Source organism: Stylophora pistillata, chromosome 12 (genome assembly GCF_964205215.1).
Source record: "Stylophora pistillata chromosome 12, jaStyPist1.2, whole genome shotgun sequence".
Classification (NCBI taxonomy): Eukaryota; Metazoa; Cnidaria; class Anthozoa; order Scleractinia; family Pocilloporidae; genus Stylophora; species Stylophora pistillata.
Window position 1 is genome coordinate 21,071,201 of NC_142530.1, and position 15,798 is coordinate 21,086,998.

At 40.4% G+C, this 15,798-nt stretch overlaps 3 protein-coding genes across 3 annotated transcripts in view; 1 reads left to right on the top strand and 2 right to left on the bottom strand.

Moving 5' to 3' along the window:
• The window catches only part of LOC111337408 (tubulin alpha-1A chain), a 4,243-nt gene extending 1,370 nt beyond the window's left edge, over positions 1-2,873 (bottom strand). The window contains exons 1-4 of the mRNA XM_022943692.2: positions 2,719-2,873; positions 2,154-2,376; positions 1,010-1,158; positions 146-538 (exon numbers count right to left, since the gene is read on the bottom strand). Coding sequence (XP_022799427.2) covers positions 146-538; positions 1,010-1,158; positions 2,154-2,376; positions 2,719-2,721 — 768 coding nt within the window. The 5' untranslated portion in view covers positions 2,722-2,873. The remainder of the gene's footprint in view (positions 1-145; positions 539-1,009; positions 1,159-2,153; positions 2,377-2,718) is intronic.
• Positions 2,874-4,181: 1,308 nt separating this feature from the next.
• On the top strand, positions 4,182-7,326 carry LOC111337418 (cytochrome P450 3A24). Its single transcript, XM_022943701.2, has 2 exons — positions 4,182-5,062; positions 5,932-7,326. Exons 1-2 carry the CDS (start codon positions 4,480-4,482, stop codon positions 6,921-6,923), a joined length of 1,575 nt encoding a protein of 524 aa, XP_022799436.2. The 5' UTR covers positions 4,182-4,479; the 3' UTR covers positions 6,924-7,326.
• Positions 7,327-12,325: 4,999 nt separating this feature from the next.
• On the bottom strand, positions 12,326-14,766 carry LOC148719221 (uncharacterized). Its single transcript, XM_088741774.1, has one exon. The coding sequence runs from the start codon at positions 14,597-14,599 to the stop codon at positions 12,896-12,898; it is 1,704 nt and encodes a 567-aa protein (XP_088597900.1). The 5' UTR covers positions 14,600-14,766; the 3' UTR covers positions 12,326-12,895.
• Between the last annotated feature and the right edge of the window lie 1,032 nt (positions 14,767-15,798).

Below are 15,798 nucleotides of genomic sequence, written 5' to 3' on the forward strand. Positions count from 1 at the left end.
ATATGGTAACTTCGATCTTGTTTTTGTATTCTCCTTTGTCTTTTGGGATAATTACTAAATATTAAGTTTAGCATTCTGATAATAATTATATTTGTTCATGCTTGAACATTAATAGCACGAAATATCAAAATAAACTATCCCCTACCTGGAATTCTGTCAAGTCAACATTTAAAGCACCGTCAAATCGCAGAGAGGCAGTGATAGAGGACACAATCTGTCCGATCAGACGGTTCAGATTGGTATAGGTGGGCCTCTCAATGTCCAAGTTCCTGCGGCAGATGTCATATATGGCTTCATTGTCCACCATGAAAGCACAGTCAGAATGCTCTAGTGTGGTATGGGTGGTGAGAATGGAGTTGTAAGGCTCCACAACAGCTGTTGCAATCTGTGGGGCAGGGTAGATGGCAAATTCAAGCTTGGACTTCTTGCCATAGTCAACTGACAGCCGTTCCATAAGCAGTGAGGTAAATCCAGAGCCAGTGCCACCTCCAAAGGAATGGAAGATGAGGAAACCTTGCAGGCCAGTGCACTGATCTGCCTGAAAAACATTAAAAATACATTTTTTTCACAATGAATAAACCCACTTCAAATGTGAAAACAATCTGTAACCCAAAAGTAAAATGAAATAGTCTTAAAGATAACAATAAATAAATAAAAAAAGTGTTGAGGCTAGAGTAGCCTAGAATATTCATATAAAGCTGCTGGTTGCTGTTACAAAAAAAATAAAGTAACCTAGTTTATAGAATAGATGTGGGAAAAACATCTACAGGTCACAGTTTTTCATACCATTCAGGATCCCTTTAAAATCCACTTACTTTAGCTTACTCGATAAATCTATAATTTGCATTCCCCGTTTTAAACAAACAAGTCAAAGAATGCATGACAGAGTCTTCATAAAAGAGGGGAAGTTTTCAACCATAATACCTTGATTCTAAGCTAAAATACCCTCTCTTACTAATTGGAAGTAACAGCTTGAGAAAAATGATCAGTCTAACAAAGGCAATCTTACCAGTTTGCGAATCCTGTCAAGGACTAGGTCAATAATTTCCTTGCCAATGGTGTAATGGCCACGTGCATAGTTGTTGGCAGCATCTTCTTTACCGGTGATCAGCTGTTCAGGATGGAATAACTGACGGTATGTACCAGTGCGGACCTCATCTGAAACACAACAATTAGTTGGTTAATATACTATCTCTTTGACCCCTGTTAGTGACTAGCACCTAATTTCTCCTTATAGAGGGTTTGTACCCTTTTTTTCAGAAACAAATTTCAAGGAATTTTCTAGTACTTTTCCAGACTCAGACTGATTTTTCCAGGACTCCAAATTTCCTCTTTAATCCTTTAATTCCCAAGATTTCAAAATCAATTTTCCCCATTACGGTCTATATACATTTCTTATAGTGTAAATTCTGAAAACTTTATTGCTTGATTTCCACAAATTTCCAGGACTATCCAGTCCCTGCAGTCTTCCAGTCCTGGAAAATGTCAAAAAATAAAATTCCAGGACTTTTCAGGTTTTCCAGGACCCGTACAAACCGTTATAGTATCACCCCTGAATCATCACACATTAGGGTCAAAAGAATAAACAAAGTGATCTCCAACTTAAGAAGCTCTCGATTGTTAAAAAAATTCTCTTGTAAGTAACAGAGGAAATGTATAGAGAACAGTATGGAGAATATGCTCACTGATGTAAGGGTGTAAAGGCTTAGGAGGCAGGGGGCTTTATTCATTACTTTTGGTAATGCCCCAGGCAATTACCAAAATTTAGAAAACACTGAAAAAGCTTAACTTTGCCTTGAAATTTTTGTAATTTCATTGATTGCAATGTTTTTCAGCAGGATTGCTATCATTGCTTTGGCGTCGTTGTACAAAAATAAAATTTCATTCAGCTGATTCGTGCGTTTCACAGTTTGGGCCTGATTACATGAGCCGAGCTGGCCCGGTTAGCCTGGCTGATTTCTTTTGATTTCACGCTTTGGCGAACACCAAAACAAAAGAATTCAGCCCGGCTAACAGGGCCAGCCCGGCTTATGTAATCAGGCCCTTTGTTGACGCTAACTGAAAACTGAAACGATGACTTTGAGGGAACTTCATGACTCATTCGATGAAATCGTGAATGAAATCTTTCAAACTTGGTTTATCTCCGGACATACCGACTACCGTTGGTTCCAAATCGACGAAGACGGCACGGGGAACGTGCTTTCCAGCTCCAGTTTCGCTGAAGAAAGTGTTGAAAGAATCATCGCCACCTCCAATGGTTTTGTCGCTCGGCATTTGGCCATCGGGCTGGATTCCATGCTCCAAGCAGTACAACTCCCAGCAAGCATTACCAATCTGCACTCCTGCCTGTCCAACGTGAACTGAGATACACTCACGCTATGAAGGAACAAAATGAGTCGCGAGAGAGCCTCGTAACCTCTTCCTAACTTACAGACCCCAAAGTGAAATCGCGCGGTTGGAAAAGTGCTTAGTTTCTTCACAAAAAAAAACACTAAAACAAATGACAAAAAACAGCAAGTCCCACGAATTAAAGTAAATACAACTTATGAAAAGCAAGTGCCTAAACTAACGCTTAAAATCCTTTGTATCAAACGCGGCTAAAGCGTAAAGTACCGTCGCTGAAGTCGTTCCGAGGTTAATCGCAGTTCGTTCGTTTCGACTGAAATCAACACAAGTTTTACGTCAATAACACATCAGCTATAGCGGAAGTTTACTTACCATTGTCGATAAATGTTTTTACGACTTTTTTCTTCGAAAGTGGTGGAGAATTTCGCAATGTTTTCTCGTAGAAGAAGTAACGACCCTTCTCAGGAAGACCAACGAAAAATGATGACGAAGTTGTACAACGCTCTTTGTACTCGTCATCATCGTGTTCGTTAGGCACACGTCAGAACGACGACTGTTGCCAGGCAACGATTTGAATTTGTAGTTATTACACTTACGTAATTGCCTCAAGAGAGGGTGGGCGATGGGAAACGAAACATTAAATTGGGATGGCCTACCTCTGTAAGGGAATTTTTTTTTCTCAGTCTTGTTGGAGCCAGAGCACTCTTTAAGTGAAGGGAGACAGGAAAGCGAAGTAGAAAATGAAGTGTCAGGTTTTAATTCTGAAAATGTTGACCGTTGATTAAACACTTCATGGGGAAGATCTGTGACATTCACCAAAATTTTCTTCAGACAACAGCAATAAGACTGAAAAACTACACCCCAAGTGCACTAAGCAACCATACACATCATTAACCACAGTGCATTGCACACTATTCAGGAAATTCCAAGTGGCTACTAGGACCTTCGTTGGAAAAAGTTAAAAAAATCAGATGGCTTGATAAGACAATTTTTTTTATGCCCTCCAAGTCTTCTATTGATTTCACTCTAGAGCTCTGAATATGCCCATTTGTACAAAGACCAAAGATAAGGATGGAAGTTACTTGGTAAAAGTAAGGACTTGGGTTGGTTGTTTAACAGAAGATGGTCGCTTGGCAACAAAAGGTTCAATAGCTGGAGTTGGTTTGTAAACAGAAAGAAGTTGCTTGACAAAGGTGAGCTCAGGAGAAAAAGATGACCATGCATTTAACACTTATTTCAGTATGTGAAGATACTTTTTCTGTGTTGGTAGGAGTTGGAGCTTGGTTGCTTGGATTAAGTAACTTCAATTAGGGCTTGACGCTAACGATAGCCAATCAGCCATAGACTAGTAGAAATTGGCTAGTAGTTTTCGATTTCCACCAGCCAGTTTTACTAGTAAACAATCTGAAATTGTTGTAACATCTTAGTTATCACTAGCCATTTGGCTTAGTAAGTTGAAAAGTTGATGTCAAGCCCTGTTTACTAGCAGATGGTGATTTGACAGATGGAAAGGTTTGTGGACCCTTTAACTCCCAAGATCTCATTAGTAATTCTCCTTACTGTCTGTTATACAATGACAATGTTACTTAAGAGAATTTGGTATTGGATCAACTAATAATTCCCTAACTGATAATTTTCTTTATTCTCATCTCTCGTCTGCTTCATAATGTTTTGGTATTGTAAGGAGAAATTCTCTCTTAGTCACCCATAAGAGCTTAAGGGTGAATTTTGTGAAGCAGCGAAGGAAAATTCTTGTCTTTCTTTTAGCAGTTGAACACCAACATAGCGCTAACTCGCCGAAAACGCTTCAAAATGGCCTGAGACGCTAGGAATCAACAAAGAAAGCAACAAGGCAATAAGGTAAGCCCATTTTATTTCAAAACAAGACATTTTTTTCTCTCTTTTAAGGCAAACCGATAACATCCCATACAAACCTTTATAAATATAAAACGTTGCGCAACACGGTACGAGTCACGTCCGCTTTTCTGATAGTGAGCTTGGGCTGCCTGTATTCCGGCACGTTCAAATTACTTTGTCCACAGGTCGCGTGATTTCCTCAGATTCTACTTTTAATCCCCCGCTGTTTTATGGGATGCCTGAATACTATGGCGAAAATTAATTCTTTTATTTTCAATGTGCTCTCAAGCTAAGAGCAGTTATGTTGTTTACACGCTGACAGCTAGTGAGAGTAACGTTTGCAAAATGGCGGACACTGAACTAAATCTACGTTATCTCTACTTCACTTTCGGATCACTGGTAGCATTCGCCTTAATGCTATACTGGTGTGGAACATATCGGTTTTCTGTACTCAAAACTCTTGGTATACCTGGACCTAAACCATGGCCATTCTTGGGAAATATTCTCGAAGTGCACAAGTTTGGTGGTCTACACGCCATGTTGTTGGAGAACATGAAGCGCTACGGGAAGATCTTCGCGGTGTGTTTGGGTCGATTGCCCACAATTGTCATCACTGAGCCAGAGGTCTTAAAGACTATTTTAGTGAAGGAATTTGCTAGTTTTAGGAATCGATCGGATGAGGTTAAACCTCCTCGTCCTCTTAACTGCGGCCTTTTAGCAGCCAGGGACAATCAGTGGAAGCGAATTCGCAGCATTTTGTCTCCGTCGTACACAACTGGTAAAATGAAACAGATGATCCCACTTATGGACGATGCAGTGAATGTACTGATGAAGAAATTAGATGAAGTTGCTGACGCAGGTATGTAGTAAAACCCCATCGATATCTCTTAGAACTTATTATATCCCTTCGATGTTTAACAAAGTTGCGTGACAAATTGCGTGACAAAGAGAGAATTAACTCGTGACTTCCAAACGGAAACAGTGTTTACATACGAAAGTAAACTGGGTGAAAATTCCTAATGAAAGGACGTCTAAATTTTATTTTGCAAATTTAATCAATGCTTCTGAAGAATGCTTATATCGGCGTAATATTTGATGATAAACTTTCTGTAATGTTTCTTTTGTTTTGTTTCGTTTCTATACTTCTTGATTTTGTTGTTGTCGTTTTTGTCGAGTACACTTTATTTCTATACAAAAGAACACTTTTATATCACTTTATACATGCACAGCTTTTTAGTAGCCACATTACCCTGCTTACTTGTGAAACACCAAGGCTTGTTCGGGCTCAAATATTACCTGATTTTATGTCAGATGTGCTCTAAAGATTTACTGTTTGATAGCTTTTTAATCATTAGACGAGCGATATTTTCACAAGGCGAAGGCCTTGACGCGCCTCATACTGGCTGCGGCCCGGTAATGCCCTAAGAAACTTCAGCGCTCCAAATTCCGCTTCAGCGGTTAAGTTACCCTCGTACACTTAAGTTAATAAATAGCTATCATTAAGTCTGTAAAGTAAGGGGAGGCAATGTGTCCGGTATACAAAGAAGAGTGAGGGGGTTAAGTTAATTTTGTGCATTTAAAATTGAAATTATTGGAAAATATTTCGCTTCGTGCTCGAAACTATCCTTATGACCTTATCTTCTCTTTCTATACTGGGTTATAGACGACTTGATTGCGGGAATTCTGTTAAGCTTTAAGTGTTTTTTTTTTTTTTTTGTCTTGTTGCAGAAAAAAGTGTGGAAGTAGTGGAGTTGTTCGGCAAGTTGACCCTTGATGTCATCTTGTTAACTGCTTTTGGAATCAAAACTGACATTCAGACAGATCCACAGAGCTCAGTCACTAAAGAAGCACAAAAGTTATTCCGTAGGCTGTGGTTAACGCCTTATCTTTCGATATTCCCTTGTAGTTCTTTACTTAGGCGAACAATAGCGTTCTTTCGGCAAGGTTTAACGTTCTTCGTGGGCGCCGCAACAGAGATTTTCGAAGAAAGGAAAAAATGTACTACTGAGGGGCGAAATGATCTGATACAGCTCCTGTTAACCGCTCACGATGAACCTGCTGCTCAAGGAGCCAGTAAACTGACCGATGACGAGGTGATCGCTCAGTTGATCACGTTTCTATTGACGGGTTACCAACCTTCCAGCAGTACACTGGCATTCACTGCTTATCACCTCGCTATGGATTCTGATGTGCAAGAAAGACTAAGGTGTGAGGTGGAGATTGCCATTCAAACCTACCACGACTTGCCTTTGTACGATATCGTCCACGAAATTGAGTATCTCGATTGTGTTATGAACGAATCTATGCGGCGTTGTCCACCCTTCCACATATTTAATCGGAAATGCGAAGAAACATGCACAATAAGCCCAGGCTTCACGATACCCGCCGGAATGGAAGTTACTGTACCGGTGTACGCGCTCCACCACGATCCCGAGGCGTGGCCTGATCCCGACGTTTATGACCCGGAGAGGTTCCGGGGACCCGCCAAGGAAGCGCGACATCCGTTCCAGTTCCTCCCGTTTGGTGCCGGTCCAAGGAACTGTATTGGAATGAAATATGCCATGATGGAAATAAAGGTCGCCTTGGTCAGGATTTTGAGGAAGTTTAAATTTGTACGAGCTCCTGATACACAAGAACCATTAATTTTACATTCGGGCGTTACCCTTGGCCCGCGGGACGGGATACATTTACGGGTGAAGCGAGTTAAAAGTCTAATTTGAAAACAGGTCGAAGGAATGGAAAAAATTAACACGGATCGCAAAAGATCTGAACTTTAACTCTTTTATTCCCAGCACTGATTGACATAAAAATATCCATACACTACAGCGAACAGGTATTGATAATACATATATCTTAGTAGACGTTTTGTTGTGTAGTATCACTGAGTATTTTTACGAGTTGTACCGTATTTTTACGAGCGCGAAGGGCAAGTCAAAATACAAGTAACGAGTCTAATAAGTTATTTATTATCCAACACGCCAAATTGTTATTTCAGTGCGGGCGAATTTCGCGGATATCTATTTACGGGGAGTGCGTGACGTAAGTATGCGAAGCGGAACGGAATTGGCGCGTTGACGTGTTGCTGTTTCTATTTCCTTCAATAAATTAAGAAATTTCCTGGTCGTCTAGCTGTTTTTCTTCGTTTGATTCATCTAATAAACTTGGATCTATATTTGCCAGCCATTCCGACTCTTCGTCGTCAAAAATATGATTCAAATTGTCCGCCAACCAATCAAGGCTCCTTATTAGAGGGGCGACTCTCTCTCGGGCGTAAAAATAAAACTAACTCGTTTCTAGTGTTCTTTCTCTTCTTTCTTGGTTCGAGCGCTGAACACATCTAAAATGGGGGGAATGCATAATATGCCCCAGGCCCCACACTGTCAATTCATGCTCGAGTTGTTGTTACCAGGTCGCTTAATTTGGCGCGTTGGTAGCAGCCAATCAGGATTCGACGAAATGCAAAATCGAGACTGGACGTCTATTAGGAGAGGAGAGAAAAAGACGAAGATCGGTCCTGCAAGAGCGCGCGATAAAACAGTCCTGGCAGCATGGACAAGAGAATGAAAAAAAGAAAGAAAAGCAGATCTATTTCCCGAGTATCTTTGTTCAGCCAATGTTGGTGGAGGAGACTTCTCACTCTGATCGAGTATCGGTCGTTTCGCCAACGTCAAATCGCCAACGTATGAGGTCGATTCGCCAACGTCTAAATTCAGTTCGCCAACGCTTATATGTCAGTTCGTGAACTGACACGTTGGCGAAATGACTAGTTACCTTCTGAACGCGTCAGAAACACTTAACATAACTATTGCCTGTACATCGGATACTACACTCTTAAAAAATAATCATGGTACTAGACCCAAGTTATCTTTTCAGTACACTTTGAATAAGGTAAGCTTTATCATGATTCTATAATGTCCACAGTCGGTTCAGTGATAATGATGACTGGAATTGTAAACTCGGATTGCTTCGAATTCTCCTTGAAAGGCTGAAAGTGATATAAAAGATTTGAATCTTAGACAAAAAGTGTGGACAAGTAAAACCGGCCATACATTGATAGAAGCAATGTACCAGATATGAGCATTATGCGGCACATGCGGTAACAAAACTGGGAATGGCGTTTGCAATACAATTCTTTCAACAATTCTTTCTAATTTATTGCTGTGTGCGCATGATCCGTTCATTTTACTTTACGCTCCGTGTTTGGTCTAAAAATCTTGCGTCTCCCTTCCCTTGCTTCTGTTGGGTCGAGGTGATCTCTTTGGTTTGGTATCCATTACACTCAGTAAATGAAAAGCGTTGATGCAATATCAATATATGCTTACCGAATTCATGGACATTCTCTTGAACATGTCTATGAAACTAGATCTGTGTTTTTTTTTTGTCGGTTTTTATGAGCCAGTTGAGTTTGCTGTCCACACTACGCATCGCCATCTCCCAGTTGTAGTCTCTCTCGCTTCTTAGATGGGCCTGTGAAGAACAGATGTTTGATTTGCCCAGTTAACTTCAAAGATCTAAATCAGAGGCAATTCTTCCTTCAAGCTACTTTATGTTTCTTCGAAACTTGAATAACTTGATAGAATTTGCTCTCACATATTGGTCTAATACCTCTAAGCTTATAAGTTTGTCCATTAAATTCGTTGGCGGTTTGTAATGTGGACAATATGAGAAGAATTTGCTTGTAATTAACTTTATGCTTCTTGCTCGCTTGCCTATAACCAAGTGTTTTACACTGTGCATAGCTTGGGGTGAGCTCAGTTTGCTGGGAGAATTAAACGGACAACCTTTATTTGCCATAATATTTGGCCACTCAGATCAAGTTACAGTAAAACCGGAAATAGAAACCTAATCCCAGAGAATGTTCGAAAACAATGGGCGGGTTAATAGGGTGGAAAAATGTTTGCCTTGCACCGAAGCTTAACTAAAAGAGGCCCGAAATCACATGTTCGGATGTTTAAGTATCTACCCTTATAAGTCCCGGATGTAACCCATCTGGGATAAAGTTAAATGCGGCGCAGGCTGCATAAATTAGTTTATTCCCTTTGGTAATAAATGTCATTTTAGGGTCTAGTGGGGTCAATTTCCCTAGAGAAGAAAAACCTTACTGAAGGGAGGAGAGAAAATATTCATACAACCGCCATGCTCAACGAAGAAAACTTAGAAAAAAAAAACTGGCAAACATCTGTGACCTTGCGCCTCAATATAGCCCTGTGAACCGCATGGAAATAAGATTTTGAGAAAAACTATGAAGAAAGTACAGGAATTTATCACTTAACAGTCAGTAATTACTTACTCGTTTCCTGGAGTAAGGATTAATTGATCCAGTCTATGTTTTCGGGCAAATCCGCCTTTCCAGATTAGAAGTAAAATGGGTGCAGATGGTTAAGATAATCATTATCCAGTAGTACTGGAAACATCTGAAAATAATCCTTTGACAAACTCTAACAAGACGTCAGCAAAAAATAAGGTTAAGTGTGTGTTGTGTCTGGAGGTTACGAGTTTTTAATGAAACTGTTGGGTTGCATTAACGACCAAGTGAAAAAATAATGTATTATTTATTTTTAAGTTGACTGAGGTAGGAGAATAGCCGGGACGAATTTTGATCAAACGGACGGTTTGAGCTTAAGCCTTACTTGAATCGCACTTCTGATCATGAACGAATGTCATGTCTTCATTGAGCAAAAAGTTATTATCAAATGAGAATGAGACCACGAATTAACACATCATTCGTAAAAATTTCATCCCTACCATTTTTCGCCAATTTTCTCGAGGGTCAGCTGGTGTTCGTAGATTGATAGATCTAGATCCCATCCTTTTTTTGATCCAGTAGTGAAAAGCTAGAAATGTTGGACTCGGAAGCTAAATGTTGGTCCCGGAAGCTACATGCCCATGTCATATCCGTGGTGTATTCTGGGAGAGTTGAAAAAGAACAAATTATGAACTTAGTAAACTCTTAAATATCAGAAGACAAATTCCTCGATCATTCGTTCAATCTTAATGAACCAGGTAAACCCCGTTGTTCGTAGACTGTGGTACCACGGGCTGCGTACTACCGCAGTCTAAGGTCCAGCATTCGAGAACTTGAAAAACAAAGAGCCCATTTTTAAGCCACGTTTTCTTGGTAAGAACTTCCATTTACAGTTATGATTTGGAACGCTGGAACTGTACTAGTGGCCTTATTTAGTCAATTTATCGAGAACATCACATTCATAATTCATCCTTGTAGGAACTGGTGATGATAAAAAAAGACATAGCATACCCTAGATTGACTCGTGGCATTTTCGGAAAATCAAAGTGTTTTTTTCAAGTCTCTGATCTAAAATATGCTTCCTAGAGCTCGCTGCCAATTAAAGGCTTGTTATATAGTCTCTGCATCGACACAGAAAACACCGAATTTGCGTCCTTCAAGGGAGTAAGAACAATTATGACCTATTTTTAAGGTAAAATACGTCATAATAGTTTTCATGGAACCTAAGGTACCAAAAAACAGTAAAATCCAAGGCCCAAGGACATCTAAAAATACGACGAATTTTAAATACTTAGTGGTCATATGACAAAATGCTTATTGACTGAGTTTGGTCGGGCTGGACGGGAAAATAATATTTGGCTCTCGGTCATGACGTACGCGCCGAGAGCAGTGAGGTCCGTACGTCATGAACGAGAGCCAAATATTTCCTCGTCCACCCCAACCTAATTCAGTTAATAAGCATATTATCATATGACACCCAACTAAGTTTTCAAAAATTCCAAAAAGTTTTTTTTTAACTTAACAGGACGCGATAGACTGGCGCGCGCGAAAAAACCACAACCAAAAATATTTTTCCGTCTGGCCCGACCCATCTTTCTAGATTAGCTTTTTATTAGGACTATATTTTATACTATGTATATATTATATTTTTATAGATCCATTGGTTTTAATCATATTTTTATTTATTCTGGATAACTTATTAATGTCGATCATAGAGGTCGGCTTGTGTTACTAAAATCACAGATATAGGAACTGTGAGCGCGCAATGTTACCCATAATGTGGAATTCTAGACCCAGTGCCTCTGTTTTCCGACATGAGGAGCTCTGGGCTTGTATTTGTATATTTGCATTTAAAGATTTCTACAATACAATGTATAGGCGAGAGAACAATAGGACACGTAGTCCCCCTACTTGGTTCACCCGCCTAAACCAATCCCAATCCACCCACCCCAGGGAGGACAGTAATCTCGTGCTTGAAGAATTGACGTCTCCTACCCCTAACCCTGCAGGAGACGGAACCTCCATTTATTCGTCCCTATCCAAGAAGACTAGACTATCTAACCATTTCTTGATGTTATAGAAAGGCAGCATATTCTTCTCAATTATTTTTAAGACGTTGGTCTGGCCGGGGCTCGAACCGTCGACCTCCCGCACAACAGTCCAGCGCTCTATCCATTGAGCTCACTGGGAGGCGGTTGAATGTACTGTCATGGCTGTCTCTACGGTATTTAATAGGCCTTTTGCAGCTGGGGTCACGTGATCAATTTTAGATATATATTATGGGATACAACTTGAAGAATACCAGAGATGGAAAGAGCATATCAAAAATACCAATACGGCCAAGTTTGGGCCCCGGAAATTACAGAGCACTGTTTTTACAGCGGTTTGAACTTTCGGAAAATTATTTAGAAGATTTGTATGGAAAATGTTGCTGGAGAGCAAGGCCTTGCTCTCCAGCAACTTTTTCAATATAAACCTTCTTATTTATTAAAAAATTCAGAGTGTCATCAAATCTCATTTTTGAATAATGGAGGCCTCAAACTTAGCCGTTTTGTTATTTTCGAAATGCTTTTTCCTTTTCTGAATTCGGCTAAGTTATAGACCATAATTTCATAAAAAGTAGGTCACGTGATGGCTTAGCTGCAAAAGGCCTATTACAAAGTGGTAAGTTCTCTTCATAAGGAGTTTATCGAAAGCTTTGTTCTCTGAATCTATTATGGAGTCCGCTCGATTTCTGCTACTTTTCGTAAAAGAGCATACAACAGGGAAGCCTTTATTCTCTTTCTCGTCTTTCAAGCACAGCTCAGTTATTTCAATCTGCCTTCTTCGCGGGACCATGATGGCCGGGAGAAAACATGATATAACATCAAGAATCAGTGCGTTTTGTCATAAACTTTAATTAGTTGTGGGAAAGTGCTTTTTTGACAAAATTGATCTTCAAGGGTAACGGTATTTGCAGTAATTTACTGCGTCATGCAATGCTACCTTGGACTTGAGATGAATACAAAATTTAAGCTCTTTGAGTGAGAACTAAACCAAAAGAGGAAAAAGGAATACGAAGGATAGAGGAATTGAAACAGAATACAAACATCGATGATCTCAGTCACACACGCAAAACACTTCTCACACCTTATCAAACCTTTGGGTTTCCGGCTCTGTTTATTTCTACTTGTCTCTCTCCAAGATTCTTGCAACGACAGGATCACATGTTTCTTCTCAATTTGAAATATTTAAATTTTATTACTTAGCCTAGTAAGGCTGTGGTGCAATAATTTTTCTGTGTTTCCTGAATCGATATTTTGACCCGCATCAATAATTCCTAAAGCTTCTATTACTGATTTCTTCAATAAAATTTTGTCCGTTTTTGGTGATCCAAGAAGGATAACTTTTCATGCCAAACCCTTAATATACACACAACTGAATATTAATTTTTGAAAGTTTTGTTCCTCACGCATTGTAAGATAAAATTAAAAGAGAATTTGGAAATTCACCGTTCTTGCTGCACGTGGCAAACATGTGACCATTGGATGTAACAACAAAGTCAAGAAGTCCAGACACAGTAGGAAACTCCAACACGCAAGTGCCACTGACATCATACACCATCATCTTGCTTGAAAACTGGTGGTAAACTAGGACCTTGCAGTTTAAAGGGTCAGCGGCAATACGCAGAGGGTGGCCTAAGGCTTCCTCGTTCCAAATTGGCTGTTTTCCAAACTCATGGCTAAATTGACCCTCGGACTCGAAAACTTTCACGCACCCTTGGTTTTCCCCTTCATTGATGTCAGAAAACATGAGTTTTTCCTTCAAAAAGACGCCTTTTTGAGGATGGAACAATAACCCATTGTCATCTTTATGCAACGGTAACTCAAGCTTGCTTTCGTCACCAAATATCTCGGGTGCCTCCAAGCTGTTTGTGTAGTACACCGCTATAATTTTCTTCCCTTCACTTGAAGAGGTGTTGAATGCAGTAACATAGGCAGGTCCTTTGAGATTTCCAATCACGCGCAAGTGCTCTCCAGAAATATCCATTTCCAGGAGACACCCACTTCCGGTTGACGGTGAGTATTCGGCCACTGCAAAAGTATTACGTGACAGAAATGTCACGCCATACACCTCCAAAAACCTGCTTTGATTTCCGTAGGGTTTGGCTACGTGACGTAAAAAATCGCCTCTCGGATTAAAAATATGAATGCAGTTATTTCCTCTGTCTACGACGGCGATATGGCCACTTTCACTTACGGACAGAGCCCATGGACGAAATTTTTCACTGAAAGAGCTCGGTGGAGCGATTGTTCCAATAACTTGTCCTGTCTTTCTCTTGCGCTCGCTTGAGGACCGTCGCCTTAATGACAGACGACACGCAGGATTCGGTAAAGGAGAATCGACCCGATCACTTCCTGTGAGACCTTTGCTTCGTCTACATTCCACTTTCCCGATCGGCTCCTCAAAACACTTCTCGTTGATTTTTAATGAAAGCTTGACCGATGAATGCCGATTCTCCTCCATGAGTGCGCTCTTGCGTTCACTGACGGTTTGTAAGTCCGTTTGTAGCTGATTCATGAGCGCCGGATTATCTTTTATTCTTTTAAACTGGCCGTGATGTCGTCGCACAACTTCGACGACGTGATGGGCTTCTAGAGAGAAGTCTGCCAGCTGTTGCTGCTTCTCTCTTTTTTCTGCCTCGATAAATCGATCCACGTCTCTGTACAACTCTTTCTCTCTCTTCAGAATAACGTCAATCAAATCTTTGGCAGTTTGTTTAATCTCCTCCTTCACACGAACCTCCTGCTCTGATAATGACGAATGAATGGCATGTTCCATGTCTCGGATGGTAATTGACAAATCGTTTTTGTACTCCTGTGTGTATGTCAACAGTGCCTCCATCTCGACGTGATCTGGTAGCAATTGTGCATTAAACACTTGATTATTCGAAACTTCGACCAAAAAACCCTTGGTAGGTAAGCTGTCAACGCTATCATCAGCCAGATGAAACGCGTGTTCATCGATTGGGCACGTACAGTATATAGGAGCAGCAGAGTTACTGTTTTGCATATGAATACAATGAGTGCACACACTGTGTGAACACGGAAGGCCTTTTAGTTCGTAAGCCGAGCCGCCACAATGAGAACATTCACCCCTCGGAGAATTCATCTATGTTGAGCACGATAAGTAATCCCCGGTGCTATAGAAAACAACAGCTACAAACAATCCTAACGAAGGACCAGCGTGAGGGGTAATCTGCTCTGACTAGTATGAGCGAAATGCTTATTATTTTATTAGTAATGCCTAAATTTAGCTGGTCACGCATTCAAAAGCCGATCATTATTGTCGTCTTGACATGTATGAATGACTTGTCGTCTTGACATGTATGAATGACTTGAAAACGGTCGTCGATTGATAATATTACGACTTTCTTGACGATTCTTAGTAGATGATCTTAGATCACTTAGTCGGAAGAGATGTGAACTGTGGTTTTAGGTATGTGCCCTTGGTCAATTAAGTTGTATCAGCCAGCTCGGTTTATACGCGTTATCATTCCAATTAAAAAAAATCTCCATTTTTTTTTAATGGAACAGCTCGCAGACACCTCCTGTCTCATTTAGCTGGCGGCTTTGCTTTGTGTGTTCTTTGAAGCGTTGAGAGGCAGAAGTGCGGGAGGGTTGGGGTTAGAAATTTTTTTTTTTTTTCCAGACGCCGCTCCGCCTTCGTTTTTACTTCATCGAGGGTGTAAGAAAACCGCCAGCAACGCAACACCCTACCAACACATAAACAAAGGCTTTTTCATGGTCCCACCTTCCAATAATAGTTCATTTTTCATGAAATCGCTTTACGGTATTGTTCCAATATTTCAAGTTTATTCTTTGCGAACGGGCTTCACCATCCTGTATTTTTCCATGCTAATCAACTTTAATTTTGGGCGACAGCTCAACTCTACGGTTATTGCCGATAGTTCCCGCTTAGGCTTTGGTGAAAGGCTTTCCGAAAGGCTCTCAGTAACTGAAAGCTCTATAGAACTAATGTTCTCTATTTCTCTGCTTGTAGCAATTTTTTTATTGAGAAATTCACTTTAGGAAGTTATCGATCTGCTGTTTCCTTTACGTCAAAAGAAAGGAAAATCGGTAGAGGAACTGATCAGAAAGAGACGTCTGCACGCAAACAGAGATAGGTCTGCGCACCGAAGGTGATGCATGCAGCGTTGACTTTTTCAAATCAAGGTTAACAAACGTCACGGTTTTTCGAACAACTCGACCACTCGTACACCAAAGTTTTCTAAAAAGCAGACGCTTCAGAGAAGTCTTTTTTTAAAGATTTAATTGTGGCACCCGGCATCCTTTGGAGGATGGTAACCG